General features: G+C 47.9%; 1 protein-coding gene across 2 annotated transcripts in view; it reads left to right on the top strand.

Annotated features, from left to right (window-relative positions):
* The first annotated feature begins 5,626 nt into the window (after positions 1 to 5,626).
* The window catches only part of USP13 (ubiquitin specific peptidase 13), a 109,727-nt gene continuing 100,644 nt past the window's right edge, over positions 5,627 to 14,709 (top strand). The window contains exon 1 of one of the 2 annotated variants that reach the window (XM_084769110.1): positions 5,627 to 6,139. In XM_084769110.1, the coding sequence (XP_084625236.1) occupies positions 5,978 to 6,139 (162 nt within the window). In that variant the 5' untranslated portion in view covers positions 5,627 to 5,977. The remainder of the gene's footprint in view (positions 6,140 to 14,709) is intronic. The other variant, XM_084769109.1, reaches the window with a different exon arrangement.

The raw sequence follows: 14,709 nt of genomic DNA on the forward strand, positions 1-14,709 counted from the left end.
GGTGTGTTGCAGTGTGTTCGTGAATGCAATGGCTGTGGCAGTCCCACAAGGCAGCCTTCCACAGCACCCCTCTCTACCTTCTGGCTCTTCTTTTCCCATCCTCTTCCTTGCTGTCATTGATGGTGCTAAGCATGTGCTAAGCACAAGCACTTATTCTGGGCAAGCTGACCAGTAGTAGTAAGTCTGTATTGACTGCTGCTTATTGCAGAAAGAAGCTTCTTTGGCTAAGGTTGAGAGCTGCACTACTGATAGAACTATTTAGAAGGCAGTTTGACAACATGTCCATTTAGCAAAGCAACATTAATAGTTTCCCTGTTGGGGGCGGGGCTTATGGCTTCCTGAGTACATTTAAGCGTATCAGGTATGAATTCTCTCCCATGGAGCCGGCATCAAATTTGATTGGTTAGCCCATAGTATTCATGCCAGCTCTTAATATTTGCATAGCAAATGCTTTTATCCACCAAATCATCTCCCAAGCCCCAAGATAATCTATGTAAGTTTCATGGCTTTGCAGAACAGCCTCAAGGAGAAAACACCATCATTTTCTTTTATCCGAGCCTATTGTTTCTCAGTTAACTAACAGTACTTCTCACAAGGTTTCCCACAGGACTTTACCCTCCCCAGGTCTCACCGTAAGTGGCTCTTTGGGATCACTCACATTACTGGCAAGTCTTTGAGGTCAAGAGCTATTCCGTTAATTGAAATAATGATGATATCTTTTTACTCTGTATACTCCCTTGCTTTTCCCTCTTGGCATCAGTCATTATAACTAACATTCACATCACAAGTGATGTGACCTCTGTCAGTTCTTGGAATAACATTTGTGCTGTGAATGTAACAAAAAAAAAAAAAAAAAAAAAAAAAAAAAAAAGAACAAAGCTGACTGCAGAGAGCATTTATTACAGTGTCGCTAAGGTGAGTCAGTCACTTGTCAGGTACTTACCGCAGGCCACAAATAAAATGATTCTGGGCAGTCAACATGGTACAAATGCAGAACTCACAGATTTAGATGTGAAACTAGGCTGAGCGAGCAACAGGACAAGATGTCATCATGGAGTTTCTGATGACAGGCAACAGGGGTTGTCATTTTTGTTGGCATTTATTTTTGTGTGCTCAAGATCAAATGCAGGGGTCTGCAAATACTAAGCAAGCGTTTCCACCACTGAGGTGCTGTGATTTTATTATTTTAGCTACATGCACGTTCATGTGTGCTCTCTCACTCATGTGTAGGCAAGATGCCTGTGGAGGTAAGATGTGTTGGACTCCTCTGCAGCTGAAGTTACAGGTGTTTGTGAACCTGGTGTGGGTGCTGGGAAATGAACTCGGGTCCCCTACAAGAGCAGTATACTTTCTTTCTTTTTTAAATTAATTTATTCATATTGCATCTAAATTTTATCCCATCCCTTGTATCCTCCCATTCCTCCCTCCCTCCTGCTTCCCCCTACTCCCCTCCCCTATTTCTGTGACTGAGGGGAATCTCCTCCCCCTGTATATGCTCATAGGGTATCGAGTCTCTTCTTGGTGACCTGTTTTCCTTCCTCTGAGTGCCACCAGGCCTTCCCATCAAGGGGATGTGGTCAGAAATTGGGCACCAGAGTTTGTATGAAAGTCAGACCTCACTCTTCATTCAACGGTGGAGAATATCCTGTCCATCGGCTAGGTCTGGGTAAGGGTTCGAAGTTTACTGCCTATATTTTCCTTGGCTGGTGCTATAGTTTGAGCAGGACCCCAGGACCCAGATCCATCCATCATAATGTTCTTCTTGTAGGTTTCCAGGACCCTCTGGATCCTTCTATTTCCCCATTCTCCCATGCTTCTCTCACCTAAAGTCTCAATAGGATGTCCTCTCCTCTGACCCACTTTCCTGGTAAGTAAAGTTTTTCATGGGACATACCCCTTGGACTAGTGTCTCGATATAAGTGAGTATATACCATTTGTCTCTTTTTGCTTCTGGGTGAACTCACTTATTATGAGCAGTATACTTTTTTAACTGCTGAGCCCACTGCTATAATTTGTAAAGATGGATCTCTGAGAGCTGTTGGAGTTGTCAGAAAGGATGTCATGTAAAAACAAGAAAATTTTGAAAGAACTCAGATGATTGATAGACGCAGGAGGAGAGAGTTTTCAATTAAAGCTGGGACCCATACATCTCTCCATTAGGGAACAGTCACTTGATATCTTCAAAAGTACTGTAGCAAGATGGAGTCTGCAGGGCAGAGAAGGGCCCTGGAGTGCTGTCTGTTTAGCTGGGCTCTGCCAGGACATTGTGAGAGAAGCTTGGCAGAAGCAGAATGGCCCGATGTGGCAAGAGTCTGTTTGAAATGTTGAGACGTTGCATTTGTTAGAAGTGAAGTGTTTATTCCTTAGTCCACCTTCAATCTGCATGCTGACTGAGGTCTATGAGCATAAGCCAGCCTAGAATAAAAATAAGCCCAGTTATGAGGTCATCTCTAGAATTTGAAAAACTAACTTTAAAGTTTGCAGTAATTGGGCCAGATTTTCCTCCAATGTCTGTTTGTCCCCTTCCTTCCTTCCTTCCTTCCTTCCTTCCTTCCTTCCTTCCTTCCCTTCACAGGAGCTCAGTGTGTTGCAGAGGCTGGTCTTGAACTCTAGACCCAGACACCTTCCTCTCTCAGCCTCTGAAGTAGATGAGACTATATGCATGCCGAGTCTTAAAATGTCCCAATAAAGACATTTTCTTAATTCAGTGAAGTTTTTTTTAAACTCAGATTTTTGTCTTCATAATATTTTATTTTATACAATACATGTAACCCTGTTGGAGACACATTGAGAAGAAATCTAACGTCCAACTCCCAAACAGAAGTATTTAAATTCTATGACTTTCTAGTCATGTCACAAATGTATGTTTATTTAACTGACTTTCAATGGCATTTCATAAGCATTGTATGTTAACCAAGATACTGTAAAAACAAAGTTCGTAGCCGGGCGTGGTGGCGCACACCTTTAATCCCAGCACCCGGGAGGCAGAGGCAGGTGGATCGCTGTGAGTTTGAGGCCAGCCTGGTCTACAAAGTGAGTCCAGGACAGCCAAGGCTACACAGAGAGACCCTATCTTGAAAAAACCAACCAACCAACCAAACAAACAAAAAACAAAGTTCCTAATGATCATTTTACGATTTGCATCTTCATGTAGATGTACATAGTTTAATTATCCCTCTAATTATTTAGTTGATGTCCAAATTTACCTGTCTTGATTAGAGATGTCATTTGGGATGCCACTGGCATTCTGATATGCAGATAGCCTTTACACATACCTGTATATGATATCTATATATATGTAAACATATGTGCGTTTGTACGCTTGCATTCTTGGTGCAAACCCATTAGCTCTCTGAAAGGCCAGAGGTGGGGCCCGAAGTCATTGCAGCACGCCAGACTAATCACTTTTGCTGCAAGAAGCCTCTTTGACTTTGGTGTGTTCTACAAATATCACTTCCTGTAATTTGTTTTGTTTTGAGATGGATTCTCCTTGTAGTGCTGGCTGGCTTAGACTATATAGTGATGTGTATAGTCAATGCTACCCTTGAATTTACGGTGTCTTCTGTCTGCCAACTGCTGGGATTACAGAGGTGCAACACCGCTGACTTACCGTCCATCAAGGTTGCTATGCACTGCGTCGATGCGGTAGTAGCCTTTAGCCATTAGGCTTAAGCCACATGTATCTTTATCTGCTGAGCCACCGCACTGGGCCTGATTTTAGTTAGTCACAAATGTCCCTAATAAGACACTGAAACTGGGTATGGGGCTCACAGCCTGCAATCTCAGCTACTGGGAACACTGAGGCAGGGGGATAGTTTTATAGTTTTAAAAATAGCTGAGGACATGGCTCGGTGGCAGAATACACGAATTGTAGCAGCAGGCTCTGAGGCTCAGTCCCAGTGCCGCAGACAAGCAAAGGGAAGGAAGCTATCAGAACCACACAGAAAAGTGCTGGGTGGTAAGGAGTCCCCACTGACTGCAGGCTCCCTTTCTCTCCACAGTCTTGACAATTATATAGATCGCACATTTTCTAAGAGCTATATGGGGTCAAAAGGCATGCACACAAGTGTGCATGTACACACAAGTGTGTACAAGGACACTGTAGGTGGCCAGCCCACACACATTCCTGGCCTGCACACACTAAACCGAGTTTTGTGACTGATGTGACTGATGACAGTCACATCACTGTTTTCAGTAGTGCTCTACAGTAACTACTTCCTATCAATGGATTTCCCCCTTTGTTCCCAGTCTCTGGTTATAAACTGTGCTCCAACAAGCAGCCTACCCAGACTGAATTTAAATGTGGCATAAATATCACATGGGATACGGCTTGGAAAATGGTATATGCACAATACAATTAAATTGCCTTCCAGAGTGCCAGGTGTGATGGCGCAGGCCTGAAATTCCAGCATAGGGGGACCAAGTGGGGACAACGGGTTGGATTGAAGCAGGGGGATCACCAGGAGTCAACATTGGCACAGGATACAAAGTGAGACTGTTTTAAACAACCAAGCCCCCCCCCCCAAAAAAAAGTGAATGTCCTTTTCAGGGCTTTGTAATTTTTGTTTCCACCAACTCCCAGTGTATGAGGGTGTTTCTCAAATCCGGACTAATTTGATAAGTCTTTTGTCAACTGCAAGACAAGATGAGAAGAAAAAAAAAAGTCTCACCAATTTGATTTACATTTAATCCGAGGTTGGATTTTAAGCTTTGACCGCTTTAAAATCAAGTCTTGATGTCATCAGTTTGTGACCAGGCAGAGATCCTACTAGACAGCAAGGCAGTCAAGTGATGTGTCTAATTCTTTGCTCTGAAGCAATACGAGGAAGAGAACATTTAGTAACTGCGACTTTAAGGACGATCCTATCGGAAGAGTCATATAAAATGCTTTGGGCTTGTTGCTTCTGGGTATCAGGAGGAGGCATGCTCTGGTGGTAAGCTGCACGTAGTTAGGTAGCCTCAGTAGAATCGGACCTGTGCTCTCAGTATGGAATTAAACCTCGTTGGAGGAGGGGTGGCTATCTGTTTTGTTTTTTGTAAGACAGCGTCTCACACAGCTAAGCCCAGGCTAATCTTGAGCTCCCAATCCTCTTTTCTCTATCTCCCAATTGCCTGGGTCTTTTACTTATTTATTCTTCTTCTTCTTCTTTTTTTTTTTTTTAAAGAAAATGTTAGAAATGGGAATGTATGCCACGGGGCTTGCTCCATGCTCTATGCGCACATTTTTAAGCGCTCCCCCCTCGGTTATTTTATTTTGAAGAACCCACAAGCCAGGACAGGACTACACGCATGGATCCTCAAATCAGGCCACTGGATGTTCGCCAAGGGACCTTGAGCCATCCAGGAGATATTGTAAAACCAGAGAAAGATAGACTACCTTATCTTAAGCGGCGACGGCGCAGGGCTGGGGGGTGGTGTTGCGTCAGGCCCCTACTTTTGTAATATTTAAGAAAATATGCCTCTCCCCTCTCCAGGTCCTGTTGTTTCCTAATGTCTTTTAAAGAGCTTTGCACGTTAAAAAAAAAAAGTGAGGAGCTAGGAAGAACCTGGGAGCAAGGCGACACCCAAGTCCCACCCACCCCCTTCCCGATCTATGGGGAGGTCACGCAGCGCACCGCTTTTTGTGCGGGCTTCCCCGGACCTGCTCCTGGGCAGCTGGGGATTACATCTCCGAAGTGCGGCCCAGGGCAGGTCGGGAGGCGTACTAGGGGAGCCCCCGGACCTCCCGGGCTCCGATTTCTGCGTCCCTGCCCGCGCGGCATCCCCCTCCCCGCCGCTGCGGCTGGCGCGCGCCCCGCCTGACGCTGCAGCTGGGCCGGCGACTCGCCATTGGATTAAAAATAGCAGCTCCCGCCCGCCGGGGCAAGGGCCGAGCCTCCCAATCCTGAGCCGATCCCTAGCCGGCGCGGCCGCTGAGCCTAGGTCCGGTTCTCCCGCCGCGTCGCGCTCTTCCCCAGGCCGGCTGCGCGCGGTGGCCATGCAGCGACGGGGCGCCCTGTTCAGCGTGCCGGGCGGCGGCAGGAAAATGGCTGCAGGGGACTTGGGCGAGCTGCTGGTGCCGCACATGCCCACGATCCGCGTGCCCAGGTCGGGGGACCGCGTCTACAAGAACGAGTGCGCCTTTTCCTACGACTCCCCGGTAAGGAAGATCCTAGGCGTAGTCGCTCAGCTGGCGGCCTGGGAAACAGGGTAGCGCGCAGGGCAGGGGACCCGATGAGTTGCGGGCCCGGGACCTCGTTCCCTTTCTGTTTCTCCTCCCCCTGGCGCAGGGTTTGGCGCGCCTTCCTCCCACCCCCTCCCCCGGGCACCAAGTGAGCACGCCCCGGGCTGCGGCGGCCGAAGACTGGGTCCTCTGGGGCCTTTACTCCGTTAGCCTACGGCTGGGCTGCCGGGCCCCAGATCCTCAGCGTTCCGCCTAAAGCCCCAGCACCTAGAAAGGCAAAGAAGAGTTAGTCCAGGGTTCCGAGCAGCTCTCTCGGGTGACAGAGGGCGGGAATGTGGTGGGTGAAGAGTCGGTCCCCTTAGCCTGCGGCGCGCAGAGTCAGTCTCTCTCTCTCTCTCTCTCTCTCTCTCTCTCTCTCTCTCTCTCTCTCTCTCTCTCTCTCTCTCTCCCTCCCTCCCTCCCTCCCTCCCTTTCTCTCTCTCTCTCTCTCTCTCTCTCTCTCTCTCTTTCTCTCTCTCTCTCTCTCTCTCCCTCTCTCTCTCTCTTTCTCTCTCCCTCCCCGGGAGGGGTTCCACTGCGGGACAATGCTGATGGCCTCTGAGCTCGCCTCCCCCTCCATTCCCCACCCTCGTCCTTTCTGGCCATGGCCACGTCCGGTGGTCCCACCAAAGCAGCAGAAATAAGAGGTCTGTCTCTGACTTATGATGGCTCCCTAAAGCCTTACTCAAATCTTTCCCTTCTAAGTGAGTCACTGGGCTGACTGTGTGCTATGTGAATTATTAAAAGTTCGCTCCCGAATCGTGACCCCGCAGGAGGGAGGGGAAGTTAAGCGGCATCCTAAGCCCTCCACCTGGGAGGTTTTCATCCTGGTGGAGGTTGTGAGATTGTGAAAGCCTGTAAGGCAGAAGCAGCATGAAATGCCCCCTTCAGTAGTCAAAATGGGCTTCAAAGTGACTCAGCTGTCTGGCGGCTATCTGCCTTTTTGAGGACCGGGCTATTTTTATCCTTGCACTTTGCATCTCATATGTCACCCAGCAGATCTTGGGGCATCGCGAGGTGCATGGGCTGGACGCAGAGACAGGTTAAGAGATGTTCCCCAACATATTTTATTCTTAGAATATAGGGAGTTATTAGGGGGGGAGGACCCCAAATGAAATGCAAAATCTCAGAAGTTTCCTTTGGTTTGGGGTGGTTGTGAGCACTGCTTTGTTTGGTATATTTTAGAGTAATGGCATTGTTGTCTTCGGGGACCAAACCTAACTGATTTGTTAACTATTTATTTTCGTATCATTAAAAGAGACCCAGGTAGAGTGGAGCGAAAGATTACATTCAGTAGTTAGTGTATTTTGACGACATTAGTCACAGTGACCGTTCACACAAGCCATTGGAACCTGTTACCTACAACGTTCTTGGAAAGGCCGCTTTTTAGGTTGTGTGGACCCTCTAGGGTAGGTTACAGGAAAAACTCCAGAGAGTGGAGCATGGCTAGCTTAAGCCAGGGACAGACCGCAGACGCTGGAAGGTGGCCTGACTCCTCAGGAGGAATAAAATGGCTCTCTCAACGGTGGACTGGTTGCTTTTCAAGCTCTGCTCATAGACTTATACTTCAGGCAGGTGTGAGAAAAAGCCAGTTGTAACTGGTTTCCACAGATAGGAGCTGGCTCTCTGTGTCACTCTAGAAGCTTCTTGTCCATGTAAGCGATGATTTCATGTGTGTTGCCGTGTTCCTTGGGGGAGACTGTTTACAGGCTATGAATCATCCTGTTTCGTTATCTGTATTTCAGGGAAGATGACGTGGGCTTGTCACTGATAATTTAAAGCACGGTGCCTGATAGTGAGAAGTCGTTTCCTGAGGGACTTTATCGGTTTATTGAGGATCCAGTGTTTTCTGTGAACTTAACTTAGTGCCAGCTCACACATGTGAGAAACCCAGCTGGATGGTGCCAAACACAGCAAAAACTTTCATTCCTAAGTGCCAAGGGACTTTGAGAGAAAGGTCAAAAGCAGTTACATTGAGGTGGGAGGGAGGTGAGGGAAGACATCTTCCTTTCAGACAGTTTAGAAAAGGCTCCTAGCTAGAGATGATGAAAGACAAAGTAGGTGGTCATTCCAAGCAAGTGGAATTATATGGGCAAATACACAAAGCACAGATATTTCCTTCTTGTTTGCTTATAATGTGTTAGGAAACAATAAGACTGATCTGGCCAAGTGTGGTAGCTTTCTGGCTGCTAGGACAAAACCCCTGACAGCAGCTGCTGAGAGGTGAGATTTACGTTGCCTCCCTGTGTAGTCTATGTTGCGGGGGGGGGGGGGGGGGCGGGCATGGTGAGACAGCTAGGAGTGTGTGGCCGCTCAGGGAAGCGGAAGGCTCAGGCCACCGTCAGAAGCAGATATGACCCCCAGTGACCCGTTTCTACTAGGCAGACTACGACAAAGGTTCTGCCACCCCCACCCTTAACAGAACCAGCATCTGGGGCACGGGACGGGCGTGGGGTGTGATGATGGGGATGGCCTCAAAACACGGCACCAAATAAGAAAGAAGTAGAAAGAAGGCCTTGAATCCCGAAAAAGGACTTGATTTTCATTAATGTATTTGTTTGTTTTTGGTGCTGGGATTTAACTCCGGACTTTATACACACTAACCTCATACTCAGTCATTGAACTGTATCTTGGTTGTAGGTCCTTACACATGCTAAACAAGCACTCTGCCAGTGAGCTTTATCCCCATATGTCTTTTTATATCACCTGTATCTTTTTATAATTTGAAATAGGGTCTCAATGGATTGCTGAGGCAACTTAAACTTATTCTGAAGCCCAGGCTGACCTTGAACTTGAGATTTTTCTACTTCAGCTTCCTAAATAGCTGAGATCTGTGCCTGGGCTTAGAAAACTATTTTATTTTAGTTTTTAAAGAAATGATTTCATTGATTAATGTGTGTGTGTGTGTGTGTGTGTGTGTGTGTGTGTGTGCATGTGTGTGTGCACGTGCTTGTGTGTGTGTGTCTTGCTTGTTGAGGTTGGAGCACTACCTGCTGCCTGAACAGAAAAGGGTGTGCTTCTGCTGCCATCACTTGATTTTGGCTCTAAAAAAGCTACTTTTAGGTAACATGGCTTCATGCATGTTATGGTTTGAATATGAAACATCCTTTGGGGTTCATCTGTTAGGGGATTATTCCCCAGCTTATGGCATGGCCGTTTTGGGAGAGTCTGGAAACTTCAGGACATTAGATGTAGCAAAGAAAGTGAGTTGCTGGGGGTGGGTCTTCGTCGGGAGTCTTGCTCTTGGCTTGTTCCTAGTTCTCTCTGCTCCTATCTGCCATGAGGTATAAAGCACCTCTACCACACTGCCACCACTGTGGGGGTCTCTGCTCTTATCTGCCATGAGGTATAAAGCACCTCTACCACACTGCCACCACTGTGGGGGTCTCTACTCCTATCTGCCATGAGGTATAAAGCACCTCTACCACACTGCCACCACTGTGGGGTCTCTGCTCAAGTGCATGGGGCCACACGACCACAAGCAAGATAGATTATAACCCCTCCGCTCCAGTTGTCCCCTCAGCGTTTTAGATACAGTGATGGAAAGTAGCTACTGCCAAGTAAGGCTGGAGGAAGACAGTGAGTCCAAGCGTTTGTATCGTGGACGATGGACCAGGCCGTAGGCACAGTCATAAGAGCTTTGAAGGCTGAGGTGTGAAGGGTGGTGTGACACTCAGCTGATCTCAGCACTCCCCACTTCCCTCCCACAGAGCTTAGTACAGAGCAGATGCTGAAGCTAAGTTTGATCTCCGACCTCTTTGGTTTTGCCCGGGTCTAACCTCCGGCCTCAGCCTCATTCAGTTCAACTCCGCTTGACGTGGTTCATCTCACAGGTTTGTAATGTCCTTCCTAGTGGAACTGGATGTCAGATACTGTGTTGAAAGTTTTGTGAGGCCAAGAGAGGGCATTGTGTTGGGTCCCTCATCTGCTCACTGCCTTCACGCTCTCTAGTGCTGTGTTGTTCCTTCATGCTGTGTCCCTCCTTCTCAGCTCTAGTCAGGCCAGCGTATGGTTTTTCACTGTGCAACACTCATTCCCTTGTCTGATGCTGCCTTCCCCTTGTGATCACTTACCAAGGCTCTTTCTCATCTGTTTCTAACACCATCGTGTCCTGCAGTGCCTACGCTGCACAGTCTGTGTGGTACACAGGACCTTGCACTTTAGGTCTCGCCTCTTCCATACTGATTTTCTTTCTATTTATTTTTATCCCTTTAATTCTTATTTTTGAAACATTTACTAGGTGTGAGGTCTTGGACAAAGCAGGAGGTTCTGTTCAGGATATACCACTCTCCGCTGATTGCAGAGCGAGCTCCTTGTCTGTTCCTTGTTGTCTTCACCATCGTTTGTGTTGTTATAACAAAATCCCTCACAAAAATCCAGTTTTGGCTTTTGCTGTCGAGGGCGCAGTCCTTTTGAGGTGGCAGGGAAGTCATGGTGGCAGGGGTTCGAAGAAGCTTGCGTCCACAGGCAGGAAACAAGGCAGTGGACGCTGGTGTTTAGTTGCTTTTCTCATTTTCATTCAGTCTAGAACCCCAGCGCATGGGATAGCCACCCATGTCTCCCCACCACAGTGAACCCAAATGAGAAAGTCCCCTCCCAGCCATGGTGAGCTTTGTCTCCTAGGTGATGCTGGGTCCTGTCAAGTTGGCAGTGAATGTTAATGGTCATGCTGGCCTTATCTTGGATCACTGAAAAGAGCAGGCTTCGGAGCAGGCAGCCTGTGTTGGCAAGCTGTCTCAGGGAAAGGAAAAGGGTAGTGACACGGAGCCCTGGCTTACCAGCCTGCAGCTGGCAACAGGCCCCGGGAGGGGAAGCTGTGTGGGATGCACCTCCAGCCTTCCACTTGAGGTGCAGAAGAGGGGGAGGATATTTGTCTTCTGCCCCCCCCCCCCATCCCCGTCCCTGCTAGGCCAAGTGTTGATCCAGGACACACCCCTCACTTTCCAGCTCAGCATTTGTTCTGGAAGTCTCCTTCAGCACCCCTGGCTTTCAGGAGCAGCAGCAGCAGCAGCAGCAGCAGCAGCAGCAGCAGCAGCAGCTGAGAGGAGCCATTCGGCAGCTCATGGTGCTGCCCAGGGCGTGAGGGAAGGAAGAACTGTCCCGGAACCTCTTTACCTCTTTCTAGTAGCAGGGCTGTTGTGGAGGAGACCCGAGGGTCTCTGATGGCTGGGTCTGTCTTCTCAGGAGTCGGGTGGAGAAGGGCCTGGTAGTCATGACCGACTTAGCCAACCAGGGAAGGTTTGCAAGCACACCTGCTTGTGGGAAAACTTCAAGGTAGGGGCCAAGTGTCACTCCTATAGTGTCAGTCAGGTGTTGCCTAGAACTGTTAGAAAATGGGAGTTTGGGGGAGTTTTTGCTCCCAGCCCAAATCTTTTGAAACAGGAATAGCATGGGAGACCAGTTTTTTGTGTTTTTGAAACAATTTCCTAGGGGCTGGGGAGATGGCTCGGTCAGTGCAGTACTTGCCACGCGAGCGTGAAGCCCTGAGTTTGGATCTTCAGACCTCATGTAAGAAGCTGGGCACCGTGGCATGTGTCTGCAGTTCCAGTGCTGGGGAGGCGGGAGGATTCCTGGGCTGGCTGGCCGGCCAGTCTAGCTGGACTGTCCAGCTCCAGGTTCAGTGAGAAGCCTTGTCTCAAAGGATAAGGCGAGGAATGATGGAGAAAGACATATAACGTTGCCCTTTGGTCTCCCTCATGCCCCCCCAGGTGAACACCCACACATATACACATGGATGCATACTCACACATGAGCACAGGTGAACATACATACATGCATACATACTGGCACATACAAACACAAGCTCACACACAGACACATACATTTTAACAAATGCCTTTTATTAGCCTATATTAATTCTACATAACAATGGGTTTCGTTATGACATTTTCATGCATATATATGTATATATAATGATTTTCGATCACATCAATTCATTGCTTTCTTGTCCCCCTTCAGCTCTGATGACCTCCTCTTTCTCCCCAATTAGTCCCCTTCTGCTTTCACATTTGACCATGCTGCTTCTTCCACTACAATTTTGAGTGTTCTAGTTACCTCATATAACTCTCGGAATAGCAGTGTGCACGCATGCGCACGTGCATGTGGTTTATTTTGCATAGATGTCTCTATCCATGGCACAGGGTATATCAGGACTTTTTTCCTCTTAAAAGCTGCATAGTATTTCATTATGTAGACAGGCGTTCGCTTCTTCTGGGTATTGGATCACCTCTCCTTTTGCCTTCTGTGAATTATGCTGCGAGAAATAGCATCTGCCTCTTTTGACACCTCTCCTGTCAGTCACCATATCTGGAGGAGCCTCCTCTCTCACTTATATGCCAAGGCTCAAGCCCTCATCAATTCTTGCTGGGCCTTTCCAGAAGCTTCTTGACTCAGAACCTTGCTCTTCTACCAGTCTCACATACTGTTCTCTGAAAACTTTCTAGATACCTGTTTGATGTCATTTCCTGCCCAGTTGACTCTATCTCAGCTTTTACATTGCTCACCCACCTGTCTGGTGCTTAGCTCAGCTCCCAGATGCCTTTCTTGTCTTAGGAGTTCCTTACATTGTTTTTTTCTCTCTTGCTTTTATTTTGTTTTTCAGCACCTTTTTTTAAAGAGTTTTTTGTTTGTTTGTTTGTTTATTTTGTTTTTCTGTTTCTGTTTTCGTTTTTTGGTTGCTGTCCATGAAGGGCACAGATTGTTCAAACCATGGAATAAGCAAGGCCAGGCCAGAATAGAGAATTAAAGGGAAAAGAACAGAAAGCCGAAAAACACACCATTTCTAAGTCTGTGTTACTGAACCTGGATCTTTTCTGTTTGCTTATTTTTAAGGCCCTGGACATATATTTTGGAATGAAAAACCCTTACTAAGAATTACCAGTGTCATACTTTTATTGTTGAAGTCTTAAGTTTGACCCCTGAGATATCAGGAAATGGTGTCTTGTGTGCTTTGAGTAATGTGATTCTAGATGCCCCAGGAGCTTTGTAGACTTGACCCCCATAACATTCCCTGGGGAGAAGCCTAGAGGCCCAGTCTCTGTGCATGCCACCAGGACTGTGCTGTCATTCATATTCAGTGCTGTGTGATTGGTCCCAGACTGCCTTGTCTGTGTGCACAGAGGCTCTCTGAAGAAGAGCTAGAACGTCAGGGCAGTTCAGTAGTGACGTGAATATGATGGATCTGTGCATGCGCAGTACTGGCCTGAGATGATGCCCAGGATGCAGGCTAATGCATGCTTCCAGCGATAAGAAACAAAATCTTTTTGTTCAGTGAGTAGAGTACTTGCCCAGCATGTACACAGCCCTGGTTTAGTTCGAGAAAGTGCACAAAACCGGGGCAATAGTGCAAGCTTGCCAGCCCAGCACTAGAGAAATGGAGGCGAGAGGTTCAGGAGGTCAAGGTCATCGTAGTGAGTTCAAGGCCAGTCTGGACTACTTGAAACCCTTATTCTTCCATCCGCATTTTGTTTAGTGTCACTGAGTCAGTCAATCTTCTTATTTAGATCCCTCCATTCAGCCTGCATTGGGGTTGGTGACAGAGTGGCAGAGGTGTGGGTAAATGGAGGACACAGAGGCCCATGGGCAGCAGGAAGTGATGGACCTCTGTACATCCCACTTTAATGTGTCCATTATGGGCCCACCAAGCAGTGGGGACTTTGCTGCACAACTTCTGTGTACATGGGTATATAACTGGCAGAAGGGACATAGGTCCTGTGGCTGTGCCCTGTGTCACAGGTGACAAAACACAGTCAGAGAGATTAGGTGACTGCTTCTAGGGCTCATTCAGAGTCTGGTGTATAACACATGTGACGTAAGCTCGGATGTGTTATGCGGTTGGACCCCATCCCCTGCAAAGCACTTACAGGACATTTAAATGCAGCACTTAAACGTGTGTCTTAGGCAGGGTTTCATTGCCGTGAAGAGACAGCATGACCAGGGCTACTCTTAGTGGGACAACATCTCGTTGGGGCCGGCTTACGGTTCATAGGTTTCGTCCATTATCATCATGGCGGTGAGCATGGCCGAGTGCAGGCACACATAGTGCTGGAGGGACCCAGAGTGCTACATCTTGATCTACAGGCAGCAAGGAGGAGGCTGGATTCTACACTGGGCGGAGCTTGAGCATAGGAGACCTCAAAGCTGGTCCCCACAATGACACACTTCCTCCAACGAGGCCACGCCTACTCCAACAAGGCCACGCCTCCTAAAAGTGCTATTTCCTATGGGCTATGAGTTCAGACGCATGAATCAATGGGGGCCAGACTTATTCACACCACCACAGTGCACGTGCAGGTTTCAAGTCTGAGAACAAGCAGTGCATCTGGTTTGGGCTCTTAGAAGGATCCACCCTGGGTAGCTTGTTGGAGGAGGGTGTGAGGGTGGAGAGGTCTTTCATGTGTTTGAGACAGTAAATTGTCTTCTGGAGGAGCCAGCCATTGAGGAGACTGGGCAGCAGTCTGCTCATTACTCCGTGTGCTGTAAAGGATGATGGTTTGGATAAGGTTTGA

This window comes from Acomys minous (genome assembly GCF_964271855.1).
Source record: "Acomys minous genome assembly, chromosome: 19".
NCBI classification, from domain to species: domain Eukaryota; kingdom Metazoa; phylum Chordata; class Mammalia; order Rodentia; family Muridae; genus Acomys; species Acomys minous.